We start from the raw sequence: 22,867 nt of genomic DNA, 5'->3' as shown, positions 1-22,867 counted from the left end.
TTTCCTCTTCCCGGCCACCCTTCCAGAGACGCTGTAGTCCACGATTGCCCCCGGGGACTTCTGTATGCCTTTCCCCCCTTTCCATTAATCACTCAAGTGATTCAGAAAGCTACCGCCGTGAGAGCCACCATGATCCTCATTGCTCCTTACTGGCCTCATCAGATATGGTTTCCGTTCCTGCATCGTTACCTCTTGGGGCAGCCCTGGCTTCTGGACCCAGTGCCAGATCTCTTGACCCATCAGTCGGGACAGCTGCACCACTCCCTCCAATCTCTCAACCTCACAGCTTGGTTGCTCCAATTCCAACCCTAGCCAGGCTTCCCCTTATTTCCCATTCTGTGCTTGACATACTTATAGCTTCCCTAAAGTCATCCACCAGGAGTATTTACGCCAGCAAGTGGAAGCGTTTTTCCTTCTGGGCAGGAGCTAGAAATGTAGATCCTTTTACTGCCCCTATCCAATCAGTCCTAGACTTCCTAGCCGAATTGTTTCACTCAGGGTCTTCTTCCTCCACCATCAGAGTACAGTTAGTGGCTGTTTCGAACTTTCATGCAGGCTTTTTGGACTCCAGTATCATGTCCCATAAGCTTTGTAAAACCTTTCTTAAAGGTATCTTTTTGCTTAAGCCCCCAATCAGGGACCCCCCACCGCAGTGGGACTTAAATTTGGTTCTAACCTCCTTGATTCTTCCCCCCTTTGAACCTGCGGCTTCCTGCTCCCTGAAATTGCTATCTTGGAAAACTCTTTTTCTGGTCGCCATAACATCTGCGAGAAGAGTATCAGAACTTCAGGCCCTTTTCATTCGTCCACCTTATCTAGTTTTCCATAAAGACAGTGTGTCCCTCAGGACTAATCCGTCCTTTTACCCCAGGTTTCTTCTGAAGCGAACCTAAACCAGACTATCAATCTTCCAGTTTTCTTCCCCAACTACTCCAACAGAGCGGAACAAAAACTGCATTTTCTAGACGTTCGTCAACTCCGTTACTATTTGGATAGAACCAAGCAAGCTAGAAAATCTGAGCAGCTCTTCCTATCTTGTGCAGCAGGCAAGAAAGGCCTTCCAGTTTCCAAAGTAACCCTTTCTAGATGGCTGGCATCTGTGATCACTTTCATCTATCAGCTCAGACGCCAGAAGCTACCATCAAGGCCCAGGGCTCACTCAACCAGAGCATTAGCCACCTCAATAGCTTTTCGGGCTAGATTACCAATAGATTCCATTTGTGCGGCAACCACTTGGGCCTCTCCTCATACCTTTTTCTCTCATTACAAATTAGACATGGCCTCCCGAAGCCGGGCTAATTTTGTTTCCACCGTTCTCAAGAGTCTGTTCCGATGAGCCACCCAGGGTGAAGGTGCTAGGGACGCGGTCCCATCCAGCAAGAATGAAGGCGAGATTGACAACTTAACATTGAGAAGTTATGTACCTACCATAATGTTCCATGTTCTTCTCGCCTTCTTTCTTGCATCCCACCCCCCCATCCCCCTAGCCTGGACAGAGCTAGGATCCTTGGGGATGATCTTCTTGCCTCAGTTTGCCCCCTAGGCTATCCCTTCTGGTAGCTATAGGTCTAGGTGACTTTTGAGTGAGGTTTCCTCTCCTCCTTTTGGTGGAGAGCAGAACTGCTATGGTTTCAGCTATCAAACGAGATCTGGGTAGTTAGCGCCTAGCATTGTGGGATATAGGGTAGCCTCGAGCCGGTATAAATAGCTCTCGAGCTTTAGTATAGGCCGAGTCGGAGCCGAGGGTCGGCTCCGAACCCATCCAGCAAGAAAGAAGGCGAGAAGAAGACAACTAGCATATGGTAGGTACATAACCTCTCATTATTGGCCAATTTTTCCATCTCTTTCAACTTTCTGATTTAAAGCCCACATTTGCACTTTTTTCTTTCCTGTAACTAGTCTAGTTCAGATACAGATTCTTCGTTTTAGCACTTGAATTTGCTTATTCGTGCTTAGCACTCACTTTCCTCACTTGTCGAGAGGAAAATAGTTTTTTATACAGGCATGTCCAAGGGTCAGCTCCCAGTGTTCTCCCGTCTAGCTGATGAATCTGGGCATCTTGGGGCAATGTAGCAATTGCCTCATGTACACAGACAACCCTCTCCTCCTACCATCCAACACTGTAAACTGTCTAGCCAAACTGGAGGTAAAGCTCTCTCCAACCACAACTGAACTTGACAGTCAAGAGGAGAAGGTAAACACTTGCACCACACCACACTCATCACATAGTCCCACTAAACCTACACCAGCAAAATCCACACATAGAAACACAAAAACATTTGCGGAAGCTATCGATAATCTGCTCAAGCAACAGAGACCTCCAAAGCAGAAACGCAAGCAACCTCAACCTCCCAACACAACCCAAATGAGACACAGCCCACAGACTCAGTGTACCCAACACACTAGTCATAGGTGACTCTATAGTCAGGTACACTGATGTACCACTCACCAGGCTAAACAAGGAGAAGGCTACTGTCCGCTGCCTGTCTGGTGCCAGGATCCGCCAGATAACCCACGCACTCGGGTCACTCCACAACAAGTACAAATATGACTGTCATTGTCCATGTTGGTGTGAATGACCTGCGACATACCTCCCTGGACTACATGAAAAGAGACATGGAAGAGCTCTCCAATCTTGTAACTCAGGCAGGTATGACCCTAGCCCTGAGTAGCATCCTCCCATCGTCCAGAATGTTAACGCAGTACAAGGACAAAATGATTGACTTCAACAATTGGCTAAGCTTCTGGTGTCATTCTAAGGGGATCCAATATCTGTCTGCCTGGGACAAGACCACGATGCTTTGCCAGAGATGGCCTGCACCTGTCACCCCTGGGATTCCAGATACTGGCTAAGGCTCTTGCCGCCCCTGTAGTGCCTTTTTCAGGCAAGGTTCAAATGACAAATTCACCAAAGCAACAGGAACAGGCAAGCAAAAACTGAAGGTAATGCTACTCAATGCTCAAAGTCTAAACCTCAAAATGCATTCCCTTGAGGCACTCCATTTTGAACATTGATATCTGTGCAGTGACTGAGACCTGGTTCAAGGCTCCAGAGAGCACCCCTGCATTACCAGGATATAACTCATACCACACTTTTCAGCCATCTAACCTGGACCGGAACACCGAAGGTGGAGGTGTGTCCATATTCATTAAAGAAATCCACACCTCCAGGCTAGTTGTTCAGCATAATGCATCCGAGGTTATCCAAGTGCAACTAACTCTGGGCAAAATGGCAATCCAAATTGTAACTTGCTACAGATCCCCCACCATGCCCCAGGATTCCCACTCCTCTTTTCTTGATGTACTGGAAAATATTAGGGTTCAACCAAACACTCTAATAATGGGTGATTTCAACTACCCCACCATTAACTGGGAAAACTACTCCTATACAAACTCCTTTGCTCAATGCTTCCTGGAATTCATAAATTGCAATGCCCTGGATCAACTTAACAACACCCCCACTTGGGGCAACAATATCCTAGACCTAGTCATTACTAACATGAGTGACTGGTGTTCCACACCTGAAGTCAACTCCTCATTGGTCAGATCCAACCATAAGCTAATCATCCTAGATATCCACATCCTGCCCCCACCCCCCATTAAGGAAACCACGGTAAAAGATTTCTCCAAAGCCAACTTCATGCTTCTTAAGAAGAAGTAGGAAACTTCATGACACCCATGCAGATGGACATTACAGTTACGACTGCGGAATCCTACACAGATACACCCTGTAAGCACTTAACAAAACTCTACAACAGAAGGAAGAAACTGTTGCAAAAGAGAGTAAAATCCCATGAGTGGAAGAGCTCCCTGATAAACCTCAGTAAGAAGCTGAGATCCCTTATAAGGTCCTCCAAAGCTAGCTACGAAAAAAAAATTGCCACTGATTCTAGGGACAACCACAAAGCATTCTATAGCTATGTCAAGAATCTCAATGGGAACACCCAGATCTGCTCTGAGTTACAGCACAACGGCACGAAAATTACAGAACTAGCTGATATTGCCAACATCCTGGCAGATAGGTTCAATGCTAACTTTACCCCCCCCCCCCTAAAGGACCCATATCTGTACAGGAAGACTGCATAGTCCCTGTAATCACAACTACGCAGGTAAAAGCTGCACTCTCTAAAGCCAAAAACACAGCATCCATGGGACCAGACAACATCCCAGGCTGGGTTTTACACGAACTTCAGAACGAACTGGCTCCCCACCCAAGCACCATGTTCAATTTATAGCCTCACGTCAGGCTTTGTGCCCACTGAATGGTGCACAGCAACAGTTATCCCATTCCACAAAGGGGGAGCAACCACTGATCCCGGGAACTATTGCCCTATTAGCCTGACGAGCCTGGTCTTTAAGGCCATGGAACGTATCATCATGGAACTCATAAACAAAGACATTGGTAACCTCCAAACTCTGGACCCCACCCAGTTCAGGTTTGTGAAGGGCAGATCATGCCTCCTCAACCTGATTGCCTTCTATGAGGCAAGTCACCAAAGCCATAGATGAGGGTAAGGTGGTTCACACAGCCTATCTTGACCTCACCAAGGCTTTTGACACCATCCCCCATTCTGGAATTATAGCTAAACTTACTAAACTAGGTATAAATCCCTACGTCACAAAATGGGTTGCCAACTGGCTCTCTGACAGAACCCACACTGTAAAAGTTGTAGACTCCAAATCTGACTTCAAACCAGTGACAAGTGGAGTACCACAGGATTCAGTCCTGGGACCTCTCCTGTTTGGTATCTATTTCTCTGAAGTACAGGCTAACACAGAAGGTCTTTGGCTAACTAAATTCGCAGATGACTGCAAACTAGGAGCCATAGTAGAGTTCCCAAGTGATGTGGACGCCCTACAGAAGGATCTCACTGAGACAGATGCCTGGTGTCAGAGCCATGACCTTAAGCTCAATGCCAAAAAGTGCATTGTCATCCCCTTTGATATAAACTCTGTACGCATCAGCTACCACATAGGTGGCAGTCTACTTAACGCCAAATGTGTGATAAGAGACCTTGGGACCCAGGTGGACAGTAGTCTCTCCTTTGATAATCACATTGCTACAGTAGTCGGGTAATCCTTCTACGTGGCACACCTCATCACAAAAGGGTTCTCATCTAGGAAAAAGAGGTAATTGTTCCCCTGTACTTGACACTCATTAGACCCATTATAGAGTACAACGCCCCTTTTGGAATGTACCTCACAAGACATCTGCAGCAGCTGGAAAGGCCACAGAAGTACCTCGCAAAGTGGATTACTGGCTTCAAACAGATGCCCTACACTGACCGTCTCAAAAAACTCTAGCTTTACTTCGTAGCATATCGCCTACTCCGAGGTGATCTGTGCCTAACATATAAAGCTATGTCAAACCCAGAGCTGTTGGACATGCTACATCTAAAGAAATCCCAATCCCTCCGAGCTACATGCTCTAGGGGCCTAAACCCTGTCACCACAATAAACAGGACATGCTGGAGGGATAGATTCCTGTCCCAGAGACTTCCCATACTCTGGAACAAGCTTCCCATCTATGTCAAGCAAAGTTCCTCATTAGCACTCTTCAAGAAAAATCTTGAGTGGATGGGAAATACACCCCAGGGATCACTTCTGTGGCTCTGCTCGACAGGAGCACAGGAAAATAGATTTCTTGGGTGGCGTAAACCAGGGAGCCTTGTTGGCTTGGCTTACTTGGGCCGATAGCCTAGTACCTACCTATGAATGTTTTCCATGTGGTTTTGTTCAAGTGTGTGTGTCTTACTTTTCAGTAACTACATTGCCATTTAATAAAGTAACAATTCCACCCAAGTGAAATTACTCCCACTGACAAGAAGTTAACTTTCTGCCTGTGGCTTGCAAGGTCTACCATTTTGTAGAAGAGTACTTGAGTACATATTTTTGTGGATGTTAAAAGGTTAGTATGTTTTAAAATGTTTTTTTCTTTTTTTAAATCTCTCCCAGTTGTATAATTCTTTATCACCACATAGTTGCATTTGATCTGTCAATGTTTTTGCATACATAAGCTGTACCAAATAAGACTTTTTTTTTTTTTTTTCCTTTTTAACTTAGCGATGACCGCAGTCCTGATGCGTTTAAAACTAAAATTGAAACCGCCACACAGATGAAATCAGTTCTGGGAGTCAATGAGAAGCCAAACTGCCTTGTGATTGATGAAATAGATGGAGCCCCTACAGTAAGTGAAAAATGCATACTTTTTGGGAGGGAGGATGCTTTACCAAACACTGCAAAAGTTTCTCTTATGCTGATTTAATGTCTGGTATGTTAGTTCCATATATGGACATGTTTAAGATTATATTAAACTTGGGGTCTTTAGAGAGTGGTCTTTATGTTAAAACAAAAATAGATTTATTCAGAGGTAAAATTACAACATTAAATACATAAACTTTTGTTTTCATTTTGGTTGGTAAAAGTATTACCAAAAAGAATACATTTTATTGGTAGGGCTTTGGTTGCTATTACTGTTTGGCTTATGTATAATTTGTTAATGAATGCTGTACTTGTACCTGCTGTTATGTTCAAGTGTCTGTTTTATATTGCTTTAAGGCTATATCTGGCCAAGCACTTGAATGGTAAAATTTGGCAATTTTAGATGAAGTCCTGCATGACGGATTTTAAGTACAACTCTGAAGTATGCTTATCTGGTGTAATTATGCTGGGCTGATTTCTTGCTTAGGTGTCACAGTAGCATAACCAAGCACTGATGCCTCATAGCACTTGGTACTTAATCCTCTCATTAATTGCTTGACTGGGATACCTTCTGTGTGGAATCTGCTTGCCTTTGCTCTGTCCATGTGAGTTGTCTGTTTCTTCTGAAGAGGATATGTTTTAAAAGTACTGTAGTGGATGGAACACTGTAGTTATTCTCCAAAACTGATAAATCACTTTGCGCTTTCTTATGTTATTATTTTGTAACTGGTAGTACATGTAGCTGATGGAACTCCATGCATTACAAACAGTTATCAGGTCTCACTAATCAAAACCAATTCTTGTGTGTTTTTGATGTGGATGCCAAGATTCACCTCTCGAGCTTCATTCTCGGTATGAGTTTCTTAGCATCTATGTCTTGAACACACAGTAATATGGTTACAGTCAGAGACCTGATCATAACCCTCGGTATGTAAATTTGTATTGCTGTTTATTTTTAAAGGATCGTCCTCTGTTTTTCATGTGTGGAGATAAGGGTAGCAAGTAAGATGCAAAAATAAAATTCTTTCTTCCATCTCTTGCTCAACTCATTGAATTAGTTATCTCTTCAAAGAGTAGTTCATCCTTCTTTTTGCCCAAGATTAGGGCCCATTTGTTCTACTTTTTCAGCATAATGCCCAAGTGACATAGCCTATGCATTCAGCACAGCCCTGACTCATTTTTTAATACTGTAGTATATGACCTTTAAGGAAAGGAGCAAGCAGATATGTGGAGATTTAGACCTTCCCAGGCATGGATAGTTGACCCAGTTCATTAAAGCCTGACCAGAGTTTCCAGTATTTATTAGAGTATTGCTATAACCTATACTAGAGATTAGTAGGATGTCTAGAGTATTTAAACATTACATTTCTTATTAATTCCATCATTTTAATGATGGTTGCAAAATAACTTCAGGTTGTCCAAGTTGGAGTAACTCACACATTTCTTAAAATATTCCTTCAAGGCTGCTATCAATGTTCTGCTGAGCATCATTAACCGTAAGGATGGCAAAGAAGGTGAGACCAGTGGAGGTCCTGGAGGAGGTGGAGGAAAGAAGAAAAAGAAAGAAGGTGGACTCTTAATGCGACCAGTTATTTGCATTTGTAATGATCAGTAGGTGTCATTAATTTAGTCTTCTTTACACATTTATTAGTCGTCCTTCTGAAATATGAGAACATGTGGCTAAAATGTTAATAAAATGGACTGCAGTGAGTAATTGGAAAATCACTGATTGGCATTAAGGCACCTAGGTGGGCAATGGAGCATTTTGGAAGCTAGTAACTACTTTGACTTGTTTCTGGGACAGAGGGGCAGTTTGCCTTAAGGGTTACAAATTGATATCCTTACTGACAGAATCAAGGGATCTTAAGCAGAGTCTAATCTTTTTACATAACGGGATAAAGCCCAGATTACAGTACAGTTGACTCCGGTTTGGTAAGCATCTCAAGTTTTTGTTGCACCTGAAGAGTGAAGGATGGGTGTGCTTATTCTGGGGGAGGTGTTAGGCCAGCTTGTGAGCTGCCATGATCCCCAGGAGGAGGGGTAGTGAAGTGGAGCACAGAGCTGCCCTGGGGTGTACATTTTGCTCACCAAGCCATGTGCATGGCAGCCGTCATTGCAGTTGCTCAGAAGAATGCACACGCACACACAGAGATGTGCACAGACACGTGCCCACAGATGCATGCAGACTCGTACGCACACACAGACGCTCGCACGCACACACAGACGCTCGCACGCACACACAGACGCTCGCACGCACACACAGACGCTCGCACACACAGAGCTACGCACACACAGAGCTACACACGCGCACAGAGACACGCACACAGAGACACGCACGCACACAGAGGCACACAGTAGTCCCCTCCATTAGTGGCACATCTCCCTCCCAGTGGAGAGGTTAGAGTCATACTAGAAAAGTTGTCATTGGCAGGAGAGATGACACATTGACTTCCAGATAAAAATATGCACATTTGTTCTGTTCTGTGATAGTACTGTTTTACCAGCAGTAAGTTGACCATCTTAAACAGGAAGCTTGATTACCTGAATGTACAGAGCATCTGTTTGGCTGTGCTTCTGCTATTTCATTAGTTAGAACACATCTCATTTTAATTTTGACTAAGCTTTTTTTTCACTGATTTTTGATATTAATGTTGTAGAATTTTTTTATTCTTTCTGTGTTCAGGTATGTTCCTGCATTACGACAACTACGACAGCAAGCATTCTTGTTGAATTTTCCTCAGACTTTACCTAGCAGACTTGTTCAGAGATTGTATGAGGTCAGTATACAAAACACAACAGTGCTGTTATTTCTCATACCTTGGTGTAGCTGCTGCTTACATAATATTAAAAGAATTGTGTAACTAAAAGTATTGTATGAAATTTCCAGTTTGTAAATGTAAGCTTATAGATTAACATTAAGAGATTTATGAGACATGAAATTTCCACTCTGCAAAAGCAAATCTGATGTTGATTATCTTTGTTCATTCCTTACGATGGGTTATCAGTTCCATCCTCTGAACCAAGCCGGCCTATACCAAGCTCTCGTCAAAGTTTTTCTATTATTGTATAGAAAGTTTTCAATTCTTCACTATCTCCATCTTCTTACCCTATCGCAACTTTGAGACTCTCTCCCTATAGTATATTCTGTCCTTTTTCTTACCATTGAGGTAATTCTCCATTACCATCATTGGTAATTCTTCCTCTCCCTTTCTCACCCTTCTAGGTAGTTTCATAATTTTGTAGTAGTATCGTAGTTTTTCCCTTGATATTAGAATGTCGGATAAGAAAAGTAGTGTTGGTTTCAAACAATGTACAAAATGCGGCCGAAAGTTACCGCTTTCTGATGGTCATGACTTGTGTGTTTATTGTTGAATGTTCCCACCTGTCAGTGGACCCCCCCCCCCCCCCCCGGTGTGAGAGTTGTAGAAATTTCTCGACTAAGACTGAATAAAAGGAAGAACAAACTTATACTAAAAGACCTCCTTAAATCTCCTTTCTGTAAAGCTATCTCTGGATCGGAGGGCTCACCCCTTCTTCTAAACCCCGTAACAGGTGTTGTTCGTCCTCCTCGAGGTTGCTCACTTCGTCTCCCTCTGGAGACGACAAGGAGTCGACTTTCAAAAAGGTGAAAACTTTGGGCCCGGCACTGCCATCTGGTCCTTTTGGCCCCAGCCTCAGCACTGCCACAATTTGTTTTCACGCCAGCTATATCTTCTTCACTGCCACTGGCACTGGAGTTCCCGGTGCAGACACACATGGCTCCAACAGTATCGTCATAGCCTTTTTCGGCACCGCTGACGTCAGTGCAGACTCCTTTGTCACTGTCTTTACAGGTACAGTCTCCTTCAGCACTGTTGGTGCTGACTCCTTCGGCTCCATCCTTGCTGATGCAGTCAACTTCTGGAATACTGCCCTCTGCAGTGCAGATGCCTTCAGCACCGACCTGCTCAGTGCAGTCACTTTCAGCACCGTCGTTACCGGTGCAGACACCTTCTTCAGCGGCATAGTATTTATCAGTGCTGACATTTGCCACATCGTCCTTCACGGTGCAGACAACCTCGATGCCTATGGCGCCACCTTTGTCAGCGCAGATATCCTTGGCGCACCATTCTTCTCGGTGCAGACACCCTTGGCTCCGGGTTCTACATTACACAAACTCTCCAGAACTACGTACTCTCCCTCCATAGATCCTTTTATGGGAAGTCAGTACAGCCCCTTTTTGGACAGGCCAGAATCTCCATCAGGTCTCTGTATGAGGTCGACCAGGAGCCTCTCAGAACAAGATGTGTTGCTGCTTGTTGATCAGTTGCTTGTGGCCAGGGGACACTCTAATCCTTCTAAAGCTGCGCTTCCTCTTACAGGTGACCGTATTTCTCCACAGACTCCATCTTACACTCCTCCTTCAACTTCCAGGGAAGCATCGAAGCCTCTTCCTCCGACAGCAGCTTCCCTTTCTTCGACACCAACAGTGGACCTCACTTTGAAGACTGAGTTGTCCTTGTGGCCCTTGGTGCACTGGGCACTGCGCCCTTCTCTGGTTAGCGGCTGTGCCATGGGGGCAGGTGTTCTTGGTTCTATGCCAAACTTTGTCTGTGGCACCCTCCAGGAATCCTCCTTCCCTCACACTCCACAACCCTCTTGAAGTCGTCGTGCTCAGTTCCGGGCTCCCACCCCTCTTCGGGCAGTCCAGCCTTTCAGGCCATGGAGAGGGCACTTGCCTCTGCTGGCAAAACATCCCTGTCGGAGTCCTTGACCCCTCTGTGCCACAGCTGTCGCAAGCCACAACTACCGGTCCCTGGGCACAAGGGCCTCAGGCTTCTCCCCCGCAGGAGATCCCCTCCTCACAAGTCTTCCCCAGAGCTCCCCACTGAGGAAGTCCCTTGCAAGGCTTAGTGCAAGAGGAAGCACATGGACTCCACTGAGGAGTCTCCAACCAAAGATACGGACTTTGACAGGGAAGGGTCCCCACGGTCACCCTCTGATGAGGTGTCCTTTGGTGACATCCTCGAGATCCTAAGACAGAGGGGCAACTAGAAGTCCTCCAACCCTTCCTCAGAGGAATCTGTATTCCTGCAATCCTTTTGTGCCCGGCCCCCTACCTCCTGGGTTACCCCACTGGCCTATGAGCTTGTCCAGTTCATCATCCAGTGTACATGGAAGGCTCCTGACACTTTGGAAGCTATACTTCGGAGGTCTGACAAAATTTTATCTCCCCATGCTGAACATCCTCATTGGTCCAAAGGCCTTCCAGTAGATGCCATGGTGGTGGAGGCTGCAAACAAAAAAGACTTGGCAGAAGAGAGCCAGACTGTCCATCCACCCAACAAGGGAGTCGCAGGCGGTAGAGACTCTGGAAGCATGTGTTTGCTTCATCGACCTTCGCTGTAAGGTCCTTGAACTACCTGGCACACTTTACGAGGCTCCAGAGGGACCTTATCAATCACCCCTCTGAAACCTTGGCAGGAGCTGTTTCTCGTGAGGTGTGTGACAAGGTAGCCTTAGATAGCGACTCTGGAATCTATATACAATTCTTCCATGTGCCTCATTTCACATGCAACAGTTAGAGTGGCAGGCACAGGCATAGTCACGAGATGGCATGCCTGGATGCAACTTCGTGGACTCCTTTAAGGCCTCCTTTATGAATGTCCCCATCGAGGCCACTTCATTGTTTGGCCCAAAGGTCAAGGATATGCTGGCAAGGTGCGAACAAGATGGTAAGACCCTGTCTGTTGTTGGTGTCAGACACTCCACCCCTCAAAGATTCTATTCCAGAAATCGGAGGAGCAGGAAGATGTGGCACAGAAAGTCACAGGGCTCTTTCCATGATGCACGTGCCGAGTTCTCCTCTAAGGGCAGAGGGGGAAACTCTAATGGAGGACTCTCCTTTCGAGGCAGGGGAGGTCCGTGAAACTGGGGTTCCAGAGATTCTTTCTCTGGGCAACCCTACCAGCGCTCCTGAAGCGTTGCCCGACTGCTCACCGCTGGAAGCCGTTGGGAGTAATTTTTCCTTCTATCCTACTGCCTGACTAATCATAACCACCGATTCCTGGGTACAACAGATAATATCCAGAGGTTACTGCATTCCCTTCCATCTCTGTTGCACTTCACCCAGAAATTTACCAGATGTCCCACCCATTCAGGGGGAAGCAGCAGCACACTAAATCCGAAATCTGCTGCAAAAAAGTCATCCAAACAATCCCCCCAGACCAGATAGGATCCGGTTTTTACTCAAGATTCTTTTTAGTGCCAAAAAAGACAAGGGGACTGGAGACAGATTCTGGATCTCAGCATACTGAACAAATTTGTAAAAACAGAGAAATTCCGGATGGTCACAGTTCAGTCTTTCCTTCCTCATTTGGAAGGATGTGCTCTATAGATCTTCAGGATGTGTATTACCATATAAAAGTGGACAAATGCTCAAGAAGATGCCTCTGCTTCTGAGAATAGGAGTCAGTCACTACCAATTTTGAGCACTGCCCTTCTTTCTCTCTACAGCCCCCAGAGTGTTCGCTACATGCATGGCAGTGGTTATCGCTCACCTTAGACTTCAAGGATTATACCTAGGCGACTGGCTCTTTACCCCCCCCCCACCAAGCATCTATTGGAGGAAGCCCTGGATTACACTCTTCTCACAGCTCAGCACCTGGACTATAAACTGGGAGAAGTCCAACACGACCCCGGCGCAATCTTTAGAATTCATTGAAGTTCTGTTGGACATGAGAAATTGCACAGCATCTCTTCTGGATCACGGACTTCAAAGAATAAGACAACAGGTTCAGCCGCCAATCTGTCACTACAAATCTTCTGCTCAGTCTGTACTCCAACTCTTGGCGTCGATGGCAGCTTTGATCACCATTGTTCCTCTGGCCAAGTTCCACATGAGACTTCTTCAGTGGCTACTTCTCACTCATTGGTACCCTCTACAACCTACTTTGTCTTTTCAGATGAGTGTAACTCAGCGATGCAGGCAAGACTTGCTCTGGTGGACATCTCAAAATCCCCAACAATGGTCTCGCCCCTTCAGCCCCCATTAGCAAAAAGCCACGGTGACCATGGACGCCTCCCTGATGGGGTGGAGGGGGGGCTATGTCAGGGAAACTCTGTCCAAGGCACCTGGTCGGAGACAGAGGCTCATTTTGCATATCAGTGTCCTGAAACTGAGGGCAGTGCTACTAGCATTGCAAGCATTTCACTCTATCCTTCTTTCAGGGATTATTGCGATCCCATCAGACAACATCTCAGTAGTGTGCTACATCAACAAGCAAGGGGGGCACCAGATCTTACCTGTTATGCAGAGAGGCCCTGAGAATATGGCAATAGGCGATAGCTTCCAACAGCTTTCTAATTGCAATGCACATTCCCGGGAGCTCCAACGTAATAGCGGACAAATCGAGCAGGTGCATTCTACAACCTCACGAGTGGTCCCTCAATCCTGTGACAGCAGCAAACATTTTCAACCACTGGGGCCAGCCTTGCTGCGATCTATTTGCCTCCCCAATCAACTACAAGTGCAGCAACTACTTTGCCCTTATCCCCCCTCGGTGAGAGGCGCTGTAGTCCACACTTGGCCCTCGGGTCTGCTTTATGCTTACCTTCCTCTTCCCCTCATTTCTCAATTTTTGAAGAAAGCATGGCAGTTGAAGAGCAAAGTAATCCTCATTGCACCATATTGGCCTCGACAAGTTTGGTTCCCCTTCCTTTGGCCTCACCTGCTAGATCGATCATGGATTCTCAATCCAACTCCAAGGTTGATCTCCCATCAGTAGGGTCTAACCCCCACCCCAAGCTAACAAACCTGAAGCTGACAGCTTGGTTTCCCCACTTCCAATGATTGCCAGGCAGGATAACCTCTCCTCCCTGGTGCGCAATAATCTTACTGCATCTCATAAATCATCCACCAGGCTAACCTATCTCAGCAAATGGAAAAGATTTACCTTATGGGCATCGAACAAACAATTGGACCTCTTTTCAGCCTTAGTTTTGGTGGTATTAGATTATTTATCAGATCTCTCTCAATCTGGGGTATCAGCCTCTAGTGTTAGTGTTCATTTAGGTGCCATTTCTAATTTCCACATTGGCTTCCAGGACTCTTCACTCATGTCACACACACTCTGTAAGTCTTTCTTGAAGGGCATTTTTCACCTAAAGCCTCCCTTTAGAGAATCAGTACAACCTTGGGACCTGGCTTTGGTTCTGCAAGCCCTAACAGTACCCCTCTTTGAACCTGCATCTTCATGTGACTTAAAGTACCTCTTTTGGAAAACCTTGTTTCTGGTTACTATCACATTGGCCAGACATCTGTCAGAACTTCAAGCCTTATGCATCAAACATCTCTACCTTATTTTCCATAAGGGTAGAGTCTCACTAAGAACTAATTCCTCCTTCTTACCGAAAATGGTGTCAGAGCAGTCTATCAACCAGTCTATTGACCTCCCAGTATTTTTTCCTAATCATTCTAACAAGGGACAGTATTGCCTGCACCCCCTAGATGTTGTTCACAGGCAAATCCGTTTTTATTTGGACAGAACAAAATCTACCCGTAAATCAGACAAATTATTTCTGTCTTTTTCTGGACCAAGATTAGGTCATCCTATTCCATTAGCATCATGATTGAGAAATTGCATTACCTTCTTCTACAACAAGAACAACATTCCCTTCCCTACAAAGTGAAAGCCCATTCTATAAGGTCAATGGCAACTTCAGCAGCTTTCCATGCTAGGGCTTCCCTGAATGACATTTGCATAGCTGCGAATTGGGCCAACCCCCATACCTTTATTCTTCATTACAAATTGGATTTGTCCTCCAGAGGAAGAGCTTCTTTTGGTTCCATGGTACTCAGGAATTTTCTTCCATGGTGGCCGCCCAGGGATATAGGTAACTGAGGTCTATAACATATGTTTGAAGTTTGAAAACTTTGACCGTTACTTAATTGAAATGAAATGTTTGAAGTTTCAAACCTCGAACATATGATTAAAAAAAAAAAAGAAGAAAGGAACTTACCTGACTCATGTAAGCAGGGGAGCAAGCCCCCCTGCACCCCCACATCCCCCGCTCTTTAAATATACCAACTCCAATACCACACTATGTGTGTGGTGGGGGGCTGCACGGGGGCTTGCCCCCCTGCCTACAACAGTTTGTTTTGGTTTGAGTTTTTTTTTTCGTACATATGTTTGAAGTTTTATAACTTCAAACATTTAAATTCGATGTTATGATGATCGAAGTTATAAAACTTTGAACATATGATATAGACCCAAGTAGCTGGGGACTCTGACTCTGTCCCATCATAAGGAATGAACGAAGATTAACATCATCAGATAAAGAAGTTACGTCTTACCATAACATTCCATCTGTGTTGTTGATCTTCGTGCATTCATTACTCCCCACCCTCCATCCCCCTCCAGAGGTTCCTGGTGGATTTCATATGGTCCTTCCATTGTTGTAGATCTGCTCTGACTAGAGGTAGCCTCTACTTTTGTCTATCAACTTGCAAGCTCGATCTGAGGTAAAAGGGAGCAGAGCATTGTGGGTAGGATCTTGGCTCGAGAGTTTTTTGGCTGACGCGTGCTTTGTGTAGGCCGGCTCGGTTCCGAGGATGGAACCGATAACCCATCGTAATGAATGAACGAAGATCAACAACTCAGATGAAACGTTATGGTAAGACATAACTTCTTTTTTGTATGTTTTCTTGCATACTACATATATTTTAACTGTGCAATTGTTAAAATACTGAAGACTTCTTAAGGTTTTCTCACCTTTATGGAGCTATCTCATCTGTTGTGTGTTTGCTTTCTAACCTCCTCTTAGCTCAGTGTTAATAGTACATTTTCTGTTTACATCCTTGCCCTGGAGATGGCTGTTACTAAAACGTTACATTTCCACAGTAATGCAGCCTTTCTGCTGACTCCATGAGAAAAACATTCAAAGCTGCAATAATTTATTTCCAGTGCACAAATCACCTTCTTAGATGTTTTTACTTTAAGTACTATGGCATATTTTGTATAAATAGGCACACCTTCCTAAATGTTTAAAGGCATAGTACAAGTGGTAATCTATGATGTGAAGTGCAACGATTGAAAGTCCTCTTTGGACAGAATGCCTGGTCTACAGCCATTTTCACTTTTCCTTCTGTTGGCTGCTTTATGCTACCAAGCAAGTCTGATTAGACACCAGCATATATACCCTTAGTATCATTTAACATGTGTATTGCATTTGTTATGGGATGGTAATGCTTATAAATAGCAGTTCCTTCCTTCCTTCCTTCGTTCCTTAAGATTATGTTATATGCTACTTTTCTTGCTCTCCTATATATGAGAGGAAATTTTGCCTTAAATGCAAGCAGTATTTGAGAATGTTAAGAATTACAACAGCCAGTAAGTTGCCAGGATGTGTAGTAGCAAGCGAAAAAACTGTCAAGGGACGAAATGGACTATATCCACCATATGGCTTACCACGTATCAGAAAGGTTTAATAAGACTAAACAGACTGAATGCAGGGTTATTGTTGGTCATGACTGTTTGATCTGTTCCAACACTAAATTTAGAACCTGACCCCAACCCCGGGTTTCAGGAAGGGTAGATGTTGGTCTGATTTCTGATACCAGTTTTCCACCATTAGCTAGACCAAATAGACTGTGAAATCAGCAAAGCACTAATCCAGACAACAGATGATGCATCTAATGAGGGAGTTTTTCTAACTCATCCTCAGGACTCCCAGGGGAGAGGTACCAGGGCCAGGGAGAGGGGACGCAAGAAAAACAGCAGGAACAGGATGGGAAGATGCATGTAACACGTGTGTATACTACACTCCTACAAGGGATTTAACATCTGTAATTATACCAATTTAGAAGTTTCTACCAGTTTTTTCAAACTTTTTATCAAGGGGTGGAAGTTTGTTCCCGCATGTACAATGAATTTAGCCTATACCCTGCTTGAATTAAAACTATTCACAAGGAAATTAAACTTGAAATTGATGTACAGTACTCCGGAAATGGAGGTGGGAGACACCGTGACCATCTATTTAGAAATAAGAGTATGTACAACCCTCCACTCAACTCCACCCATGCCATTTTCAAAAAAGCTTGCGAAAGACGATTGTATGAATTGAGCGAAGCACAAACTTTTATTAAATTTAATTTAACCAAAGATGAACAGTTTCTGTTACACAAGCTTAGAGACAATCCTGTTATAAGGATCATGAAGCCAGATGAGGGTGTGTGGGGGGTATAGTTATAGTTAACAAGTTGGATTATTTTAACTAAATTTCCAGTATACTGTATGACACAGGTAACTATACAAGTGCATCAGTTAATGAAATCAACATCACATATCATAGAACTGATTTATTTTTAGAAGATTTGCTTTTACATGGTGTAATTTCTCAGGAACTGTTTAATTTCCTGTATAATGCGCATCCCATTATTCCTTCAGTATTTGGAATTCCAAAAGTCCACAAAGACATTATTTCTTGTCCTTATAGGTTGATTGTATCTGCACTGAATGCCAAGACACAAATGCTGCCTGTTTTTGTGGACCGTTTCCTTAAGGGGTCACTAAACAATGCTCCACACATCCTAACTGACTCCTGGTATTTCCTTAGGAGAATTAAACCAAGTTTTTGACACCTGTGTCAGTTTTTCAACTATAGATATGTTTGACTTATTTAGTTGTATTCCTCACAAGGAAGGACTTGACCTTTTCCATACTGTTATTGTTGGACTTACTAGATGGCATAACAGTCGAGTCAACTTTGATTTTGTTATTTTTGAAGATGAGTTTTTTAGACAGACCAAAGGTTTCACCACGGGGGCCAACTGTGCTCCCATCTATGCGAACTTGGTCATGTATAGTTGGGAAAAGCAGCATGTTATGAATTCTGATTTAGCAGTGTTATCGGCACATGTATTGCCATTTTTTGGACATTTTTATTCTTTAGAAAGATACAAGCTCCATTACTGATGAATTTGTTACACACATCAGCAATTCCACAACCTTTTTGAAATTTGCACACAAGTATTCAGTGGTTAAGGTAAATTTTTTTGGATGTTACCATTTCTAAGAATGTGGCAAAAGGCTGTTTTGACTCTAAAATATATAGGAAACCCTCTTTTTCAAATAGCTATTTGGACTTCCACAGTTGCCACCCACATTTTTGTCAAGGGTAAACTAGTTAGGGCAGTCAGGATTTGTTCAGATTTCAGTAGTTTCCTGGTAGAAGTCAGTAAGATGGTTGATATGTTCATGGATAGGAACTGCCCACAGTCATTGATAAACAATATTAAGATATCTGTTTAATTATACTAATTCTTTTGTGTTGACTTCCAATAATTGTTTGAATAAAATTAAGGATGTAGTACTTAATAACTGGAACATTTTGAAAGTCAGCGATGAAACTTTTATAACATTAGATGGGAAACCTAATTTTCTTTACAAAGGAGACAAAAACTGTAAATACCTATGTGATCATCCCTTAACTGTTAAAAACAGCAATAGCAAAGGTACTTGTAGATATGGGATGTGTAGCACTGCCCCTTTATCCTGGAACAGTTCATTACCTTTACCTGTTTTCCAGAAGAGGTGCACTTGGCATCTGGTAACTGTGTCACCAACGGGGTGGTTTACATAGCTATATGTAAACTGTGTTCCAGATTTTACATAGGGCAAACAGAAAGGCAGTATAGGAAAAAAATATACAGACACACGCGTGCAATCTTAAAAAGTAACCAGAATAATGCCCTGTACAAACATACTTTAGTGTGTGAACATTCTAAATTCATGTTTGCACTCTTGGAAGTAGTTTCCCCTGGCAGTAAGGGGTGACTCATGGGAGACCAAGTTGGAGCAGAGGGAGTTGATATGGCAATTGAAGCTAGGTGCAGCACATGGTCTGCAACTTAACAACCAGGTCTTTGTAGCTCAAGTATTAGAATTGAGGACCAGTGCCATTTAAAGTCTTTTCTAAACAAACTTTCTTAAGTGTTTATAATAAGAATTTTTATTATTCATTGCATATTTTATGTGCTTTGAAAAATTGTTTGATATTTTATTGTCATTACAACACCATCTTCATTTTAATTAATGGCTTCAGTTTTGTAATTGGATTAAGGCTAACATGATTGAAAAGGATATTTAAACTGACTTAGATGTGATTGTATGGTTCTAATGATTCCCATACTGTTTTAGGAACAAACGTGCTCAACTTTTACTTTGATATTTAATAAATGAATAATTTATTTGTATTCAGTTGTTCTGTACGTGGAGACATCTTCTGAAGAATCTGTGATCCAGCAGTTGTGTTTTCAAGATATACACTGCGTGAGCCTAAATTGTTTCTTTCTAAGTTTGGAATTCATTTGGAGGCTGCACAAATACAAGCTGCTTTATTTGTATTCTGGGTTGAACTGGAATTTTGTGTAACAACTAGTAAGTTGCCAGGATGCTCAGTAGCAATCACTGCCTATTCAACACCCGCACGCCAGTTAAGTTGAAACCTAATCTATACCCATGTAAAGAAGTTTACTGGCAAACTTGCAACTAACAACTGTTAATCAAAGCTGACATAGTAAAAGTGTCTGAAAAAACTCTAAAATTGATATTTTATGAAACATTTTAATCTGTGCAAACATTGTTAATAAATTTTCAAGTTGCAAGTACCATTGGAAACAATCATTCAAACCATTATTTAGGAACTCTTAACGTTATAACATAGTCTGGTGGGGGAAAAAAAACCCTTGAAATTGTGCTATTTTGTGAACAAGGCATCTTAACATGTAAAGGGGGTTGCCAACCCTTTATCCCCATCTCCCACACACATGTATGTATGTGTGTGTGTGGGGGGACCTCATAAATAGACACAGGTTACTTCCCTGGATCCTACCCAGTTCGGCTTTGTGAAGGGCAGATTCTGCCTATTATATCTGGTGGGTTTCTTTGAAAGTGTGACCAAGGGAATTCATTGATAAGGGCATATCTGCGCACACAGCATACGTCCACTTGGCAAAGGCTTTTGACACAATTCCACATTCGGACATTACTGATAAACTTAGCAAACTGAATGTAAACCCCTTCATTGTAAGATGGGTTGCCAACTGGCTCACAAACTGCACACAGTATCGAAGTAGGTGACTCCACATCAAGCAGCAGACCTGTTACCAGCGGGGTGGACAGGGGTCAGTGCTGGGCACCCTACTGTTTGGTATATTCTTCTCGGAAGTTCAGGTCAAAACTAAAGGTTGTGGCTGACCAAATTTGCAGACAACTGCAGACTAGGAGCAGTCATTGAATCCCCAAATGATATCTGTGTATTCCAGCAGGGTCTCACACAGACCAATGACTTGTATTAGTCACGGTCTCAAACTGAATGCAAAGAAATGCGTCATCATTCCCTTTGGGGCAAACAGTGTCCCTTCACACTATCAAATCAACAACAATACCCTAAGTACCCATGAAGTGGTAAGGGACCTGGGATAACAGGTTGACCGTGACCTTAACTTCAACCACCACATGTCTAACGTTGTAAGGAAAGCTTTCCACATAGTTCACTTGATAATGTAAAGGCATCTCCTCGAGAACAAAAGAGGGTATAACCCTCCCCCCATACTCAGCATTTACCTGGCCCATAATTGAGTATAAAGCCCCATTCGGTGTGTACCGTACTAAGCACCTGCAGCAATTAGAGCAACCTCAGAGGTTTCTAACAAAGATCAAGGGCCCGCAGAATGTGCCTTATACAGACTGACTAAAGTCCCTGTCACTGTAGTCCGTATCATATAGACTTTAGTGCAGATTTGTGCCTGTCCTACAGAGCAACCAAAGACCCAAACCTAATGAACTTACTGCATATCCATAAATCAAATGGTTCTAGGGCTGCCCATTCCAAGGACTTTAACATGGCCTGCGACTTAAGTACGACTTGCTGGAGGGACAGATTTATCTCCCATCAACTGCCACATCACTGGAACAGGCTACCAGTTCATGTGAAACAGAGTTACCTCTATGAAACTGTTCAGGAGGAACTTAGATGAGTGGATGGGACACCGTAAATTCTTACCAGCGAAGCTGGTAGTTGTAATCTAAGTGTTGCTACAACATTTTTGTAAAAGAAATCATAGTATTTGTCAAAGATATACGGAAGAGTATTTTTGCAAAGTATTTGTAAGTTATAGGTTCATAGGTTTATACTAGGCTATCTGCCCTAAGGCATTTATAAGCCTAGCCCAAATTGTTGTGGCTTACGCCACCCCTTATATGAAAAAATACTGTGCCCATTAGTTTTGTTGTGCCTCTGTCCAGCAGTGACACAGAGATGATTCCCGGGGTAAACCTACGATCTCCCATCCACAGGTCAGGATTTCTCTTGAACAGAGCCAGCGAGGTGCTCTACCTCACATGGACCGGGATTTTATTCCACAGCATAGGGAGTCTCTGAGTGATAAATCTATCCCTCCAGCACGTCCTATTTATATCCGTGCTAAGGTTTAAGTCACTTGCTCTAGTGGTTTTGGTGGATTTGGATTTTTTGAGGTGGAGCATGTCCATTATTTCCGGGTTGGACATGGCCTTGTATGTCAGGCACATGTCACCTCTGAGCAGACGGTATGCGACTGAATAGAGCTGGAGTTTCTTCAATCTGGCAGTATATGACAGATTTTGGAGTCCCTTTATCCTTTTGGTGAGGAACTTTTGGGGTCTCTCCAATTGCTGCAGATGTCGGGTGAGATACATCCCAAATGGGGCATTGTACTCGATCATTGGTGTGATAAGTGAAGAGTGCAGGGGAACAATGACCTCACTAGATCTGGATGTGAATCCCTTCATGATCAGGTGGGCAATGTAGAAGGTCTTTCTAACCACTTTAGCAATGTGAGTGTCAAAAGAAAGGCCACTGTCAACCTGGGTCCCCAGGTCCCTGATAACCTCTTCTGTGCTTAGTGGATTGCCACCTATATGGTAGCTTGGGGTTACCTTGTTTTTCCCGAAGGGTATGACTATACATTTTTTGGCGTTTAACTTCAGGCCATGGCTCTGGCACCAGCTATCTGTTTCCGTGAGTCCCTTCTGAAGGATATCCGTGTCCGATGCACTTTCCACTATGGCGCCCAGTTTGCAGTCGTCTGCAAACTTTGTCATCCAAAGTCCTCCCATGTTGGCCTGTACTTCTGAGAAGTAGATGCCGAACAACAGGGGGCCAAGGACCGAGCCCTGTGGGACACCACTTGTGACCGGCTTGGAGTCTGACATAGCGCCAGCAACTCTAACCCTGTGGGTTCTGTCCTTAAGCCAATTTGCAACCCATCTTGTGACATATGGGTTTACATTTAAGCTGGTAGGTTTTTCTACAATACCCGAGTGGGGTATGGTGTCGAAAGCCTTTGCAAGGTCAAGGTAGGCTGTATGGACTGCCTTTCCCTCATCAATGGCCTTGGTGACTGTTTCGAAGAAGTCGACCAAGTTCAAAAGGCATGATCTTCCCTTGACGAAGCCAAACTGGGTCGGGTCCAATGTCTGCAAGTCCCCTATATCTTTATGAGCTCCATTATGATCCTCTCCATAGCTTTGCAGACTAGACTTGTTAAGCTTATGGGGCGGTAATTACCAGGGTCCGTAGAGGCACTGCCTTTGTGGAGTGGGACCACGGTTGCCGTACGCCACTCCTTGGGCACGTATCCTGT

General features: G+C 43.9%; 1 protein-coding gene across 1 annotated transcript in view; it reads left to right on the top strand.

The window, feature by feature from the left end:
- Positions 1-22,867, top strand: part of CHTF18 (chromosome transmission fidelity factor 18) — a 927,562-nt gene that overhangs the window by 242,465 nt on the left and 662,230 nt on the right. Inside the window, exons 9-11 of the mRNA XM_044088940.1 lie at positions 6,064-6,187; positions 7,664-7,812; positions 8,885-8,978. Coding sequence (XP_043944875.1) covers positions 6,064-6,187; positions 7,664-7,812; positions 8,885-8,978 — 367 coding nt within the window. The remainder of the gene's footprint in view (positions 1-6,063; positions 6,188-7,663; positions 7,813-8,884; positions 8,979-22,867) is intronic.

This window comes from Protopterus annectens, chromosome 12.part0, assembly GCF_019279795.1.
Source record: "Protopterus annectens isolate FY-2018-M chromosome 12.part0, PAN1.0, whole genome shotgun sequence".
NCBI classification, from domain to species: Eukaryota; Metazoa; Chordata; order Ceratodontiformes; family Protopteridae; genus Protopterus; species Protopterus annectens.
Note: the sequence above shows the minus strand (reverse complement) of the source record. Positions and strands in the feature narration are given on the sequence as shown.